The 17,143-nt window shown below is 39.5% G+C and overlaps 2 protein-coding genes across 3 annotated transcripts in view; one reads left to right on the top strand and one right to left on the bottom strand.

The window, feature by feature from the left end:
- Positions 1–7,503, bottom strand: part of kif26ba (kinesin family member 26Ba) — a 100,281-nt gene extending 92,778 nt beyond the window's left edge. For both annotated transcript variants that reach the window (XM_085267510.1, XM_085267515.1), the window contains exons 1-2: positions 6,815–7,503; positions 5,188–5,580 (exon numbers count right to left, since the gene is read on the bottom strand). In XM_085267510.1, coding sequence (XP_085123636.1) covers positions 5,188–5,580; positions 6,815–6,874 — 453 coding nt within the window. In that variant the 5' untranslated portion in view covers positions 6,875–7,503. The remainder of the gene's footprint in view (positions 1–5,187; positions 5,581–6,814) is intronic.
- A 1,923-nt stretch (positions 7,504–9,426) lies between these two features.
- LOC146583119 (PWWP domain-containing DNA repair factor 3A) lies at positions 9,427–16,781 on the top strand. The gene is made up of 14 exons (XM_085267548.1): positions 9,427–9,666; positions 10,334–10,513; positions 10,662–10,975; positions 11,104–11,332; positions 11,503–11,646; positions 11,730–11,800; positions 12,056–12,132; positions 13,043–13,103; positions 13,198–13,273; positions 13,396–13,446; positions 13,574–13,809; positions 15,856–16,077; positions 16,182–16,270; positions 16,352–16,781. The coding sequence occupies exons 2-14, from the start codon at positions 10,507–10,509 to the stop codon at positions 16,428–16,430; spliced, it is 1,656 nt and encodes a 551-aa protein (XP_085123674.1). The 5' UTR covers positions 9,427–9,666; positions 10,334–10,506; the 3' UTR covers positions 16,431–16,781.
- The last annotated feature ends 362 nt before the right edge of the window (positions 16,782–17,143 follow it).

The raw sequence follows: 17,143 nt of genomic DNA, 5'->3' as shown, positions 1-17,143 counted from the left end.
GGGGTTGTATTTTCTGTATTTACTTTTACAATGGTGGCTGCTTATATAAAACAGGAGCAGACTTTCAAATATTGAGGTCAGCAAATGCATATGCGACGCTTTGCTGTTAGCCTCAAACATTATAAGTTAGCTATTGTTAACACGGTGTGAAAGAAATCCATTATTTTTATTCATATGATACAGTGTGTTGAGTCAGGACTGAACCAATGTATGTTCCAAATACTATACCATACAAAATAATGTATAGGATGTATTGGTGTATTTTAAACACCCTTTCAAGCACCATAAAGCTGCTCCTAAAGTGGTCTTTATATCCCCTTACATGACAACCTCACACCTTTTCTGATTTATTTTCTTGTTAATTTTTCAAAGCTTTGACATCTAAATTATATGTAAACACTGAAATGATGGATACATGAATTCTAGGTACCTTCAAATGTGCACAACACGTGCTAGGTTATCAGGTTTTCAAATTTTTTGAAAATCAAATCAAATCAAATCACTTTTATTGTCACATTACATGTGCAGGTACATTGGTACAGCACATGTGAGTGAAATTCTTGTGTGCAAGCTTCACAAGCAACAGAGTTGTGCAAAATACAATAATGTAAACAAGCAAAATACAAGAATGGCTACATCTGAAACTAATAAATATATGTACAGTATATAATAGTATATGCATTTCTGGATGTGTATACTAAATATTTTTCTACGTGTGTGTGTGTGTGTGTGTGTGTGTGTGTGTGTGTGTGTGTGTGTGTGTGTGTGTGTGTACACATATTTTACAAATTAAATAGAGTGCAGTTAGCAGAGAACTGGGATATTTTTAGATAATAACTCCGGGCTTGCACTTTCTGGCTGAGTTATGATAACTTGGGCGTGAACAAGCGAATAGGCTAAGTAAAAAAATAACCACTGCATGTCAGGATCATAGAAAGCTTTACTTTTTCAATCTGACTGCACGCTAACTGCAATGATCCCCGCCTTGGTAGCTGCTGACAGATGTTTAATCTACAACCACATCTAGGCAGACACATCAATGAATCTGTTAATACAAACATTTTAAGTGCATAAGGCATTTATATCCAGAAGAAACTCCAACGGTTAAGTGCACTGTACTTGACATAACATGTTCTAATTGACAAAAAAAAAGTACAGATAAAAGCAATCTTAATAAATCTCATACTGACATCAAGAGGTCCTTGGGGAGGGCATATATATTCACAAACATATCCTTCTTTGGCTCTATTCTTATGTCTCGTGGGAAACTGTATACGTTTCACTTTATAAACATGGATGGTTTTAACTTTCCACTGATCTAAAACAGTCACTTTGCTAGTGACTTAAACATACACACACATAGTGACCCACTTTCCTGAGCTAAACTGGACAAGCAAAAACAGATCACCCTCCATCCATTTATGATTTGGGTGTGTATATAAAGGATGAATACACAAACACAAGTCAGACATGCAGATATACACACCACTGCAATAAGGACAGAGGCCTTAAGTGAGTGCAGCTGTGTAGCCAGATGTGCTTTAGAGTCCTAGTTGAGTCCAGCTTGTTTACATTAACTGATAGCTGCGTACACAGTCTATAAGTGGATGAGCATTCAAACCGTGGTTTGTCTTCAGCAATATATTATCTTGACATTTAAGCACAATGACAAATCATTTTATGGATGCTTGTTTTTATGCGTGTTTGTGAGCAGACTTGCACACACCTACACATTGAACTGCAGACATCCAGACAGGAAAATATTCAAAAGGTAAGCACGGCGAAGGTCATCATTAGCATAGTATTAACGACCCTGTGTGTGAATGTCTGAGCACTTGTATTACTCACACACTACTCACAAATGTGTTTACACAGTCACAGTGTGAGGACTTTTTTTATGTTTTATGGGGATGAAGAGTGAAAAAAAAATCATTAAATTTCAAAGTGAGTAATTTGATTTGAAGGCTACAATAAGGGTAAATCTATGGAAATTGAATGCAATGTATGCAATGGCTAAAGAAATGGTAATACGACTCTTTGTGTGTGTGGGTCAAGCATAACTTGCATAACGTTGTGTAGTCAGATCCATGACACAGACAAAGGCATGTGAACGTGTGTGTGTGTGTGTGTGTGTGTGTGTGTGTGTGTGTGTGTGTGTGTGTGTGTGTGTGTGTGTTAGCTGTTTAATCAGATGGTTGATGTGTGTTTGTGTTTTAGCTGTGCGGTGGGTCACATATGTCACAGTGTCCTGTGGGACTAACACGGGGTCTCACGCTGACAGTGCATCAGGAACCCATACACCCACACAAAATACACAAGCCAAATTGCTGCACTGGCATATTTGGAGAAGGAGAAGGATTATTAGGTCAAACTAATGACTTTAGTTCAGCGTTTCATGATGCAGAACACCTGCGTAGTTTAAACCATTCTTGTAAAACGTGTCTGGGTTTAAAAAAAAAGAAGAAAACCAGTCAGGAAATTCTAGATGGCTAAAATACCTGAACCATTAAATTTTTCAGTAACAGCCCAGAGGGGTTTTTTTCCATCAATGAAACTAACCTCTGCTCTTGCAGTGGAGTTTCTGCGCAGACAAGAGCAGAAAACACGTGTAATATAGGTAAGACACTTGAATTAGCAACTTCCAATTAAAGTTTCTTTATAACGTGCATAACTTCATCTCATGAGTAAAAACAAGCTGAAAGGAAGAGAGCAGGTTACATTTGTAATTTGATATTTTTCCTGCTGGGCATTCAGCAAGACAGTGCAAATTCTTTCTTTTTTTGGGGTTTAATTAAAAATTATCTTAATACTTTAGCTATCCAGCACTATGGTCAACCTGCTGTCTTTAAATGTGTTTATAATAAACTGATTTGACTTACATGTTGTTTTAAGTTTCTCAGGATTTAACCACTTCTCTACTTACATGAAACGTATTCATTTTACTGATAATAGGTGTTATTAAAAAATTATTATATTGATTTAATGCACTTCATTAGCTGTGGGTATTGTACTGTTGAATCAACACTTTTCAAGAAGTAGTGTCAGGTGTCTGTTTGAACTCGAGGATCGAACACTCTAATACTATAAAAAGAACCAACCCCAAGGAAAAAGAGTCAAAATAACTAATTTATGCAAGAACCGCTGGAGCGACTGAGTCACTTCACACATGAGAAACTTCTTAAAAATAAAAATGCAAACAACAGATTTAAAAGTACAGAGACACGTGTTTTCTCTTCTTAGTGTGAAACTACTATCACAGTCTTCAAGGTGTTGCATCCACAGTGTAAAATAATGTAATACAACACATTTTTTCCAATGTCAAATTCCACTCCTGTTCATACTTTGAAGGTTAAATCAGTGAAGCAAATTGGGACAAGTCAATAAAATCTATTTTTTATTAACAGACCCTTGAGCCACATGAGATATTTTGAAATTCAATGACCCCAAGATTTCTGCACTAGATTCATTGATACTATTGAGCTCATTTCCACGTCTTCATCAATCCATTTTAATTGCTTATCCAATTCAGGGTCACAGGCAGGCTGGAGACAATTCAGCTGACATTGGGCAAGAGGTGTAGTACACCCAGGACAGGTCACCAGTCTCTCACAGGGAGACAGACCACCATTCACACTCAAATTCATCTCTACTGCCAATTTAGATTCACCAAATAACCTAACATGCATGTCTTTGGACTGTGGGAGGAACTAGATCACCGAGAGGAAATTCACACAGGCAAACTCCACTTAGAAAGTCCCCATCCAAGTAATAAGGTGAACACCCACAATCTTATTGCTAACTATTGCCCACACACTATATGCCATCCTCATTTCCATATCCTCTTCCAGTAAGGTCATACTATTTTATGTCTATATTGAGACAGCTTTTAAATGAAGACATACACACTACCTAAACTAGTTATAATGCTGATTGTTGTGCATGCGTTTTTTCTACGCTGCAATAAAGTTAGCCACAATGGGAACTTTAATCAGCCTGAAATGAACCCAGCCTCACAAATGACGCTTTAATTAGTGGTCTGGCAACTGAGACTCCCAACTAACCCCTGCTGTTCCTAACAATTTCCAACTGTCATACTCTCGAACTAATAAAAATACAGCATTTCCACACCACTTGTTGTCTTACAGTCTTTACAGCAAATTCCACTATGCCACTCTAAGTCTACATCTGACTCAACAGCTTTGCCTTATCAGCCCCGTGGCATATAATTTAAGCCTATTTGTTACCAATTAACTCAATGTCTGATATGAGGCCCATTGTTTTATAACTAAAATTCAGTCAGCTGTAGCAGAAGGACATCAGACCCAAAGGCAAAGAGCAGTCAAAAGTTAAATTCGTCTAGTGATAAGTAATGTCACATTAATTCATAATCAAGTTTTAAAAACAAACAATAATAAGAAAACCTATTCAGTGTAGAAAAGGTAAGAAATGTGAGCTGCATATCTGTATATATGATGCATTTGTACGCCCAGGTGAATGTACACTCTGGGACTCCTGGAAATATCCTGGCTATTGAGAAATGCTGCACTAATGAAAATAAAACTGATTATATAGACTACCCACAGAAACAAATGATACACCTGTCAAAGAAAATGAGAAAAGGCAGGAGTCCAAGTGGATTAATACTAGTCTTTGAGGTTAGTGTCTTACAGTAATCCATCACATTAATTCCCTCAAAAGAAGAAAAGCAATATAGACTAAAGCGAGCTCATTGATTTTGGTAATATGTTCAATCAGGCAAAATGGGAAACTCCAAGACAGAAATCAAAATGATCTCGCCTATGTTTTTCATTTTGTTTTGGCAGTGACAGTATTGGATAAACAGCTTCACATACAATTATGATCCCAAATCCCAAAGGCTCTTTGGTTTCTGCTCCTTTTTCTTTGCAGCTGGTCAAATGGGGGTTGGACAAATTACAGCATCCTTATGATTTATGGCAACAATAATGCTGACGACACACCAACACAGTAAGCAAGAGCATGATTACAAGTCCCCTCTTTCATGAGCAACAAAGTTAATAAGTGCCAGTGACCAAATGCCACAGTTAATGAAGGAGCAAGTTATTTTTGGACGCTATGAAACTGAGCATAACCACTTGTGTGTGACTTCCTACACACTTTTTCAGATACGCTATAAGACAGAAGGACAAACAAAACTAAGAAATTTACCTTGCTGGAATAAGGTCCAGGGATGAGCAGTTTTAGTGCCTGTCGTTTCAGCTCTGTCAGCCTTGCATTGCAGTTCTCACACCATATCCCTCTTTCACTTCCAGGGGAACTTCCACTGCCTGAGGCCGGCGATCCTGTCCCAAAACCTGGTGAGCCACCTAGCGAACCGGGTGATCCTGTCCCAATGCCTGGGGAGATGGTCCCAGGTGACCCAGAGAAGGATCCTGGTGAGGAGATTCCTGAGCCTGGGGATGGTGTTCCCGTGGAGCTGGGCATGGAGCCAGCACCCTCCGGGGCGGGGCGTGTACCGGAGCGGGTGGTCTCATCATAGGCTTTTCGGTACCATGTGTCCGGGAAGAAGGAGGAAGATTTGGTCGGCGATGTGTCAGGGACCTAAGAAAAAATTTTCCGAAGAGAAAAAATTAATGATGGTGTATTTCCAAGATGCAAATTTTTACAGTCACTGCAGGAAAGTCAAAATATGTATATAATATAATCATTGTGTTTATGTGCATTACACCGACAGCACATGGCCAGTATATCAATCTGCACCTGCCTTTGTGTACTAATATAGAGATATGTTTCTGAAATAAAGTTAAAGCAAGTAAACATTTCTTTAATTAAAAATTCAACAACTAATTGTTCTGCTTTAACAAAAAAATGAATACCCAAATCACAGATTCAGCATCCATTGTTATTCCACAATCAACACTAAAAATGTTGATTTCTCTTAAAAGAAAAAAGGCTAAGCAGACACAGAGTGTCCTGTGAATAACCCACACAGGAAATGTGTGATCAGGGATCAAGATTAGACGGAGTCTTACCTAACATTAGGACATTAAATTAGACAGACATTCAGTTAAAAACCTACAAACAGAGAATGACATTAAACATTTCCTGCAATGGAACGACAAGTCATCCTACTGAGTGCTTCCATAAACCACTAAATAGGATTAAGCCAGGATAGACCTGTTATTTTGTTCTACTCAACCACATGGGAACATCAAACAAGCAGCAAAGAGTGGAGAATTTGATCTTTTGCGGCTGGGTAAATCCAGTCAGAGAACAGACCCATTGATGTGGTGGAGGCTGTAAAGGTTGGGCACTCCTGTGATCTTTCTCTCGAGGGCTATAATAAGGCAGCAAAGAGTTGAGGCTGATAAATGGGAACGCTCAATCATCTCCAAATGAAGAGGTGGTTATATTGTGCCAAACGGCGTGTTATAAATTATTGTTAATTAGTCTTTGTAGATGATAGGCAGTGACACAGGTGTGACTATAATAGTCTTCACTGATTTAGCACTTTGGTGCTCAGCAAGTGCTACTTCTGGGGATCATTCAGTGAAAATGCATGCCAGCGTTGTGACACCATAACACCATAAGCACTGATATTTGAAGTGTGATCTTCACAAAGCAATCAGCAGTAGGAACACAAATCTTACAAGAACCTTCAAGTTTCATGTTTATGTCACCCTGAAAACGAAGCAAACGGCAGTCTCCTATAAAAATGGGTGGAGTGTGAGATGAAGTGCATGCAGCAGTGAACGGATGATAAGTTTTAATGTTTACCAGGCTGATTGGGAACAGAGGTGTGTCCACCCCTCGGCTGCTGGAATGAATAACCTACCCCATATTTTCTGCTCCGGCTGCTCACAGACCTCTCCTTAGTCCCCGACAGTGAAGTCATGTTGGAGGTGAGAGGAATGGGGAGGAGGAGAGGAGAGGAGAAAGAACCTCTGCTACAGCTTCACATCCAAAAATAAATAAATTAAAAAATAAAAAATAAAGACCACCGGATCAATTTCAATTAACCACACGCCCCAGCAGTTTGCTCTTCTCGGGCTGGTGGTAACCTCACGCCACTTCCAGATGCATGATGAACCCAGTTACATCCCCATGCTGCGTCTAAGAGACACACAATAAAAAATCACAGATGGTTTCGGTCTCTTCTTAACAAACCGCACGGTTTGTTGCGTCTAAAATAGCCCTCGAATTACTCCTAAAAGCACACAAGAATCACACAGGTCGGTGAAAAAGACCGCTCCCCTTCAGCAGAGTCTATGAGCTGAATGAAGCTCTCTGTTCAACAGCGCTCTAGAGTGGCACCGCACTCAGCCCAGCCTCTCTCCATCAGCTCTGCGTCTCAGGCTGGCCAGGTAAAGCAAACACCCCCACCCCCCTCAGGGGGTAGCTGAAATTCCGACGCACGGCGCAGGTCTCCTTCTCTAACTAGACCGTGTGAGATTCGGCTGGTTCAGACCACTGCTACAGAAGTCATCTCCTCGTTGTTTGTACTTTGAGTGTTACTATCTGCGCCCTCCTCTTGACTTCCTGCGGCTCCGCCGAAGCCAGCAGTTGACTGAAGAGACAGGAGCAAGAACGCACATCTGGATGAAGGCGGGGCCAATTTATCCCTCATCTGCCTCAGGCCAATGCACGTCCAAAGGTGCCAGTTGAGTGACAGGTGGATTTCTGCCTGATTAAAGTGGAAAGTGGTGGAGTTTAGGAACATAACTTTAAGGTGTTTAAAAAAAATTGTAAGCTTTCAAGTCATTTTGACCAAAGCTATAAAAACTTTGTATTTATGCGAGATTCATTTTTGGACAGTATGGACTGAGAAAAAATATACTTACATATAAATAACAATTAAACCGATTTTCTATGAGGAAAATCCAACGAATGGAGGCATTTCAAAGACTTTACTTATTTATTTGTATTTTATTTTTTTTAGTTTGGTGTCTTGGAAGTACTTGGATTTTAATTCCTGATTACAGCCCCGAAAACCTCTCAATCAAGCAGGCAGTGGTATCAGATAGAATAAAATGGATGAAGAAAATCATCAAATTACAACGAGACTAAAAAATGTTAAATAACTGTGTACTCAGTGTCAAAGACATCTCAGCCCTGTTGCTGTAAGCTTAACCACCGGCCTTTGACCTCTGTCAGTCAAACAGAAACAAAAACAAATAAAAAAAGTGTCAATTGTGACTTTTCAGCAGGTAAAGCTGTAGGGTGGTGAGCCCCTAATTGAAGAAAATATCTGTAGAAAGCAAAGCTAGGACTGTAGCATTAAGATCCAAGCATGAGCAGCAGCAATACTTCTACGTGATGGAAAGGTTTAGGAAACCCATGTGAACACAGGATGAGTGGTCACACAGTGCCCTCTTTTGTTCCCAGGAGGGCATTGCGGTTGAAACCAGACACCAACAGGTAAGTGAAAGTAGACTGTTGAACAGACCTGTTTCCCATCCTTTCCCACTCTTTTTCCTTTTTAATGACTGCGTAATCAGAGAAGATTTTGCTTTTTTTCTTTCTTGCTTAGTCTTTCACACTTTTTTACCAGAAGAGATTTTGCTGCACTAAAGGTGAGTGTCGATTTTAGAGAAAGAAGTGGTATTGTGAGCACTCTGCAGTTGGGTAGTGTCGCTTTGACTTACACTTTTAACACAGAAATTTCAAAAAGAAACAAACAAACAAAAAACCTACAGGCATGCTGTTTTTAATTTTGCAAATGGTTAGCACGTCTAACAGGACAAAAGTCCTGGGCTCAAATCCGGGGTTGTGTAGCCTTGCTTTGTATAGTCTGCATGTTCTCCCTGCCCATAATTGTGAAAGTGGACTTGTGTGGTTGTCTCTAGGTTTTCGCTCTGCGAGAATTTGGACAAGCAGGTTGTACTCTGCTACCCCTATGATAAACTAGATAAGCTTCAACGCTGAATTAGAGCACAGCAGTAAATAATAAATAAATAAATAGAATAAAACGAAATAAATACAAATAAAAAAGATTACACGAATAGCAAAACAAGCTTTTTTATGTGTCTCTGTAAAACTCTGTGGATCTGGAAGCAAGTTACAGTAAAAAAAAAAAAGTCACATGACTGTCTTTTTTTCTATGTGTGTATATATATAACTTATTGAATTTGGTAGCTTTTTGTGAGATTGGAAGACAATGTCGCTTTAGAGTTAATACAGCAAAAAATGGGGGCAGTTTCAAAAAATTCAAAATTAAACCCGGTATGTTTGGGTGGCATTTTTTTCATATTACATTTTTATTTGAATTATTTAATTCTTGCCTCCTACCCATGCATAAGCCTATTAAAATCTCTTCTAAACAGTATATAGCTGCAAGTTGTGCACACATCCTGTGCTCAACCACAACACTAAATCCGTGAACAGCCAAGCGTGTCCTTCTCGCTTTTTCAGACATAAAATCACGCCCTCCGGTCCAGATGGTGGCGGCAAATCTTTTAGTGTGGTATACAGTCCACGAGAAATAACAAACATTTGTTAACAGGAATTGTCTGCACGACGCATTGCTTTCACTATTGACTGCAGGTTTTGTTTCGGGGTTAGGAACTCCTTTTTTTCGTGCAACTTTTGGTAACGGTGAATGTTTACATGCAACAACTATGTCAAGGGTTTTAACTGGAGCTAAAAGCTAGCGAGTGGCACAAAAATACCGAGTTTAGGGTTCCTAAGGTAAGTGGCTAGTTGTAGCTCTTGTCATTACTTCGCTTGACTCGGGCAGAGGTGGTCAGTCAGTCGCTATTTTTTATGGGTCTACGTCGTAGTTTGGCGGCAGTTAATTTGTTGCATTGCTTGTTTTAGTTGATCCGTACGTCAACGTTATTGCATTATATAAAGGGCGGAATAGTGACATGGCTTTAGTGTGACAAGTGGCGCATAACTACAATACGGAACTGTGTAAACCCCCGTGAACAACTTTGTGATTTGTTAGAAACTAGGTTTTTATGCCTGTTTACTAGCGAGCAAGTCTTGTTAGCAAGCGATCGCTCTTATCTGGTTGACCTGCAGCACATCTTGGGCGTTGCGCTGTTACTGCACCGTTAAACTTTGTTTTTCAAATGTTTGTTGTGCCGTTTGCACATGTATGGTTTTCTTAAAACCCAAATTCATAAATGGTAGAGTTTCCCGTTAAAAAGGTACTTAGACGCCCAGTTCCAGGACACTGTTGTCTCCGTGACAACAGCTTTTCCGCATATTTGTGAATTCACTACGCATGTCAAGAATAACCTGCGAATATCGCGTTTAGTGCTAAACTCATCCAAGGCGAAAGTACGGCCTACTAAGCATGCCGATTGAGCAACATCGCCTTACTTTACTTTTTTTTTTTTTTTTAAATCAGGCATAAAGCTACTGCGGCTACCGGTTTATCCACCCTGGCGCCTACTACGGACCTTCAACTCCCCCAAATAAAGAAAATAAGCCCCGATTAATGTCAGATCGCTGGTATTCCGGTGTCCCAATGAACTCCAGGGAAAGCTTTCCACAAGGAGGAATACACCAAATATTACAGCAATGAAAGGTAATCAAAACTTTTATGAACGAGAACTCTGAGTTACATTTTAGAAAGTCGTTGAGACAGCCAGATGTTTTTATATGAACACACAAATTTACTCAAAATGACAGTAGAAAAATGACCACGTGATTTTTTTTTTTCTCTCCCCCCCTAGGTGCACCTGGAAAAACAAGGAAAAAGGAACCTAAAAAGAAGTCGCCAGAGAAAGACCCCTCAGATGCGGTTTTGTCTCCCAGCACAGATGATTCAAGTGCTGTGCCAGGCAGCGGCAACTGCAGCGACTGCGGCCTTGTCTTTTCAATAGAGGCTAGTACTCCAAAAAATGAAAGGGAGAAAATGAGGTTTGCACAAGAAGCCTGCTTGACCTCCACACCAGTCTACAGCACCACCTATGATGTCCCGTCAACCATTTCAGGCTCCCCTCCTGAAGGGGAGCTACAATACACTGAGTTCATCACTCAGATAAAGGTATGGTATAAAAGTGAAATTTATATATTTTTATAATCCCACATAGCTTCAGTGAATTCAGTTTCCTTTTGTTATGTTCTGTTTTATGTCCTAATTTCCTTCGGGATTAATAAAGTATTCTGATTTAGACAACAGCGGTAGATTCACAGTCAAAACCTCAACGTAAGCGTAAGAGACCGGTTAAACAAAGACAGACAAAGACGCAAACGCAGACCGATGGTAAAACCGATGATCCTCCAGTCAAGTGCCGGCGTGGTAGGAAGCCAAAAAGAGAGACTGGGAATTTAAATAAAGAGAAATCATCCTCCCGCTCCAGGCCAAGATTTGAACTCCAGAAGGCTGAAGCAGAAAGTCAAGGTAGTGTATTATTCAGTACTGTTGTCCCCAAGCACAGCCAGTTCTGTGAAGCCACATTTTTTACATTTGTTTTTTATTTTGCACAGTCTGTCTTGCATGTCATGTGTTTTTAATTGGCATGGAGAGCTGCAGGTGTGCTCTAATTCTGTCTCTTCTTAACTCCACAATAGATGACTCCATGATGTCTTCGGATCTTTCAATAGAACTGAGTCATCATGAAGAACAGCTGTCTACTTTGTCCTACCAGAAGGATGACATAAGTGATGAGGAGGACGAGGAAGAGCTCCCAAGTTTCCTGATGCGGACAGACGAAAGTGAGCGAGACCACAAGGATAACTGGAGTCTGTGACGGTACAGGACACTGAGTTGATTTGTTTATTTTTGTTTTGACTTTCAGAGCCCCCATCCATTACCGAAGGAGCATTTGTGTGGCACAAATATAGAAACTATCCATATTGGCCTGCATTGGTGAGTACATAATGGTGACATGTGATAAAATCACAATTTAGCAGATTCTGGTTAATGTTTTCCTTTTCTTTTATTGAATCAATGCCTTAAATGCTTTTTTTATACGTGCTGTCAGTCAGCCTACTATTGTATATCTTGAATTTACTAGATGATGAATCAAAAAAAGTGTTCACTGTTAAAATGACAATAATTGCCCATGAAAAACATTGACTCACCTTTTGTTTTGTTTTTTATTTGTTGTTTTGTTTGCTGTAGGTAAAAAGTGTGAACAGAAAGCACAGAAAAGCCAGTATCATCTTCATTGATGACTCAATCATTGAGAAAAAGAAAGGGTAGGATGTTTTCTCTTTTTGCTTTGTTGTTTCTTGCTTGTCTTTAGGTGATACATACACTCACCAGCCACTTTACAAAGTACACCTTGGTTGGACATGTAGGTCCACAATGTGGATCTCCCTTTACACCATACTCCAAAGGTCATTTGAGAACCGTGAACCCACTGTCATGTTCAAGAAAGTACTTTGAGATTATTTGAGCTTTGCGAAATGGTGCTTTATCTTTCTGGAAGGGATAAAGGGTGATGGACATGGTCAGTAACAATGCTCAAGTAGGCTGGGGCATTTAAACAATGCTAAAGTGGTACTAAGGGTCCTAAAATGTGGCATGAAAATATCAATCCTCACTATTGCATCACCACTAGCAGCCTGAGCCATTGAGACAAGGCAGGATAGATCCATGCTTTCATGTCGTTTATGCCAAATTCTGATTCTACTATCTGAATAATGGTCAACAGACCAGGCACCATTTTTCCCATCTTCTATTTCTCCAGTTGGAAATGTACAATTTTTGGTGAGCCGTTGTGATTTGTAGCCTAGGTTTCCTGTTCTTAGCTGATAGTAGTGGCACCCACTGCTGCCTAGTAAATCCTAGCAATCATTGTGTGGGAAAGTCCAGTTTATAAAATATTCATGGCAGTCCAACTGGCAGCAACATCCATTTAAAGACATTTAAATCACCTTTGTTCCCCATTCTAATGCTCAGTCTGAATTTCAGCAGGTTGTCTTGGTCATGTCTACATGCCTAAATGCATCGGGTTATTGCCATGTGATTAGCTAATTAGATATTTGCATTAAGAATTTGAACTGTATCCAATGAAGTGGCTGATTAGTGTATGCACATTACTTAGTGTTGTTACATTTATGTTATTTAAATAAACGTTTCAGTTGGGTGTTTGTGTTTCTAAAGGTTTGCTGTGGCTCTAAAATGCTTGAAACCTTTTGACTGTGAAGAAGCTAATGAACTCATGGTAAGAACTGCTCACAGAGTATGTTCGGATTTCTGAAAATGTTCACTTGACACAACGGTAAACTGTTTTTGCTTTTTTGTTGGTTTTTAAACAGTGTAAAGCCAAAGAAAGCTATGATGCTGCAATATCATGGTCCCTGGATCTCATAACCGACTACAGATTTCGGATTGGTGAGTTGCTTATGTAATGCCTCAGCAAGCAGAAACACTGTTGTGTGTGATATGTTGTTTAAACAATATTGGGATGATATCACTGAATTAGCTGCAGTACTAATCATGTTTTATCTTTGTAGCATGTGGCTCATTTTCTGGCTCCTTCATACAGTACTTTGATCACGATATGAGTAAGTTTCATCCTTGACCTGGAATCAGAAATTTCAACGAGGCTAGCACAGAATTAAAAAGTTGAATACACCTACAGATTCGCTAGGCCCCGATGTTGCTCTTGACTGCTGGTCTGAATTGGTTTAGGTTATCCTGTGAGGAGGAGGTATCCAAAGGCAGCTTCAGAGAGACTAACCATCATCAGTGATTCAACAATGGAGGAGCCATGTGATGTTAAGGAGGACAGCTTTAGTGAACAGCAGAAGGAAATAAGGTGTTCAAAGAGGTTGCTGCCAGATCGGACCCATGCTGCCCACAACCGCGCAAATGAGAAGCTCGTACATTTCATTGTCAAGCAACACATGGTCGACGCACACCTCCTGGTATGAATGACTCTGTTGCTTTTCTGCTGGTGTAATTCTTGTTCCATATCATTTAATCCAATATAGGTATACCAAGAAACTGTTCAGTGTGCATAGCAGTGACTTGGCCGATAGAGTTTTAGGGGGTGATTGTTTGTGTTCCTCAAAAAGCTACAGTTCTGGTGTCACTTCACTAAAATTATGTAAATGTTGCAGCAGTGCTGAGTAATGAGTGCTGCTTTGATCTTTTAGGACAGCCCAAACTGAAACAGAAGCAGAAAGCAGAGTTTTTTACCAGCTCAAAATAATTTAATATTCTGAGTAATTTGGACTATTTGTTTTCCTTTATGCCACCAAAGTTTTATGAGATGAAAACTCATATTTGGTTTCTGTGGCTCAACTTAGGCTTGAAACTTTCCTGCTCAAATTATGTAACTTTTCAGCTTTTGAGTTATTGACTGCAACAGTGCCGGATCTAGTGCACCGCTAACCTGACCCCACTGTGGGCTTCCCATTGTGGGCTGTGTGGGTACGCCAGTACTGGGGGTAGTGGGTTTGCCCATTTAAAAAGCCCATAAAGGGGCCCCCAAAAGGTAAAACTGCTGCCAGCCCTGTGTGGGAACACCCAACTGTGAGACCCACGTGAGAAATGTGTGGGTTTGCCCCAACCCACACAGCTTCACAGTTCACCCACTGCACAAGCACGTTTGTAGGCCACGGTTTTCATCTGTTTTTACAATACAGAATCACAATACATATAAAGACTGGGTGAGGTTGAAACACCAATCAACAACAAGGGCTTTGAAGTGCTGCAAGAGAAGAGCCCTGTTCTGCCCTACTAATGAAGTTACAATAGATCCAAACAAAAGCCTTTCAACTGTAATTCTTCGTGGAAACCAAATATGCCTTGACTTTGACTTCCTCTTTTAGCTGGCGTTACCATCTTGGAAGTTTAGAAAAAACACATGATGACCAGCTGACTTAAAACATGTAGCCACTGGTGACCTTTCATCTGAATTCCTTTAGTTGCTTTTATGTGCAGAGATCCTTTTTTTGTGTCTGTTTGTTTGTTTTTGTTTTAATAAATCTTGATTAGTTTTCACAGCATATACCAGCCCAAATGTGGATTTCAACAACTAAATCATAAACAACAATTTGTTTTTTGTTTTGTTTTTTATTTTAAACTTATTTCCAGTGTGTGGAAACAAATGCACGTCTCCTTTGGCCATAGCATCACATTTGCCACAGTTACATAGGTCTGGAAATTAAAGATAGTCAAAGACTAGACATTTAAATTCAACTTGCCATCATTTATGTTCTTCTTAGTTCCTTGTTATAGTAATGGAAAGAAGGATTGGGATAGATTTTTATTAACACTTTTTTTTAAATTTCATTTATATAGTACAATACTATGGTTATCATCATCAACAAATGCATATTATTTTTCTGTTATAAAGGTTAATGTTTTACCTTGATTGATGACATACCACTCATGATTATATGCTATTATTTGCTGATGCTGATAACTGTTTATAGCTGAAATGCCCTAGTTTGCCGTTAGGTAAACGCAAAGAGGTACTTATAAGTGAGTACCAATATTTTGTTTGTCCTAACTATTTATCAAGACCAGGTGTCCTATGCTCTTATACGTTTCTGAATTGCGCACTCTGTTAGTATGACACCAGAGCAAAGTCAAAAGCCGTCTCTGTTAAGACGTGGAGATTTATTTGAATAAAGTACGGGTGGTAGAGGCCACAACGAATGTAAGCTGACCTCGATTTTAGTATACCGTACTTACAAATTTAAGTTCACCCCAGTAATGTCCAATACTTTCAGGAGCTCAACCAGTTATGCAAAGAGTGTGCCAGAGCATGCAAAAATTAAACAAACATATGGATGAATATTGAAAGTATTTGCATATGAATGCTATAAAAAAAAAAAAAAAAATTTTCAGTTGCAGTTCTTTTTAAAATCTGACATCTGAGCTGCGCCACACTAAGATGTGATGGCATAAGAAACTATAATTGATTGAATAAATCTCTTCCCATTGTATCACACTTCCTACAGGCTGTGATCCATGGACAGGAGAAGTCCAGGTGGCTTCGCTCCTTCTTAAGTGACAATCGTAGACGAGTGGTGAACATATACCTTGAAGATGACCATCAGCTCGACCAAGTCTACTGCTACCTAAATGAGCTCTATACAGCAGCTGTGGCCAACGCCCCCTGCGTAGCTGATGTGAAATCCATGGATCGTGTCCCTTTTGTCCTGGATGTGCTTCTTCCTGAGGTGAGCTAAAGCCTGCATGAGTGCTCACAGGTTTTGTTTGCAATGTTTCCTGATATGCAGTTCAGTTTCTGTAGTCCAGGTGTTATGAGTTTGTTTCTGTGCAGGCCATTATTTATGCCATTGCTGGAGTGGACAACATTTCAGTAAAAACAGCAGAAGAAAAATACCTCAGGGGGCGGCGTATAAGTAACAGGTAAGACTTTCATATGTTAAATTTTTAAAAAGAATGACTTCATTGATAAATACTAATTTTTTGTTGTTGTTGTTGTTTCAGAGAAAGGCAGCAGTTTGATTTAAAGATTGAGCAGCAAATGAGGAAGAAATCGCATCCAAACACTTCCATTATTCTCTGACTGTCGGTCTGAGTGTCAAGATTTGTGACATTTTGAGTGTTTTAAGTTTTGTTTATAAGTAATGCAGCCATAACCGGTGTGCCTTGCAATCAATCACTGCACTGTTTTGTTTTTGTTTGTTTTTTTTGTTTGTTTTTGTATACTTGTAAAAAGTGAATATCAAGCATATAATAAAACCTAAAAACAGGCCATGAAATGTAATCATGAAAGGCAGTTTCATCACCTAACTTTATTCCGTAAGTGGAAATGTACACATGGCCAAATCGCTTCTCAAGCAGCTCAAGTATTAATGATCTGTCTGCATATGCTTTTATCAGAGTTTTACATGAAATAAAAAGTGTTATAAAACTTTTTGTTGAACTGTGAAGGTTCTCATAAACACTAAAGGGACAGTCACACAGAGACCATAGAAAGGCAAAAAACCCTCTGCAATGGTGAAGAAAGTGGTAATAAACATTCCCCCACATCAAGGTGAGCAAATGAAGCAACCACCAATGAGAGAGAAGGATACCCCTGATTCACATATGATGGGGTGGAAAATGAATTGGAGGCAATCGGATCCTGGAGCGTTTATAATTTCCATGCCAGTAATTGACAGTTGCTCTATGGACACGTCTCAATAAAAGGCCAAATGCCAACAGACTTCGTCACACCAGCAATAATAAACAGTACAGTACATACAGTTTGTGTGTTTGCTGATGTTGAGCTGATAG

The sequence above is a fragment of the Mchenga conophoros genome, linkage group LG1, assembly GCF_057382185.1.
Source record: "Mchenga conophoros isolate Kocher_MC1m ecotype Shallow Benthic linkage group LG1, M_conophoros_male_GT1.1, whole genome shotgun sequence".
Lineage (NCBI taxonomy): Eukaryota > Metazoa > Chordata > Actinopteri > Cichliformes > Cichlidae > Mchenga > Mchenga conophoros.
Note: the sequence above shows the minus strand (reverse complement) of the source record. Positions and strands in the feature narration are given on the sequence as shown.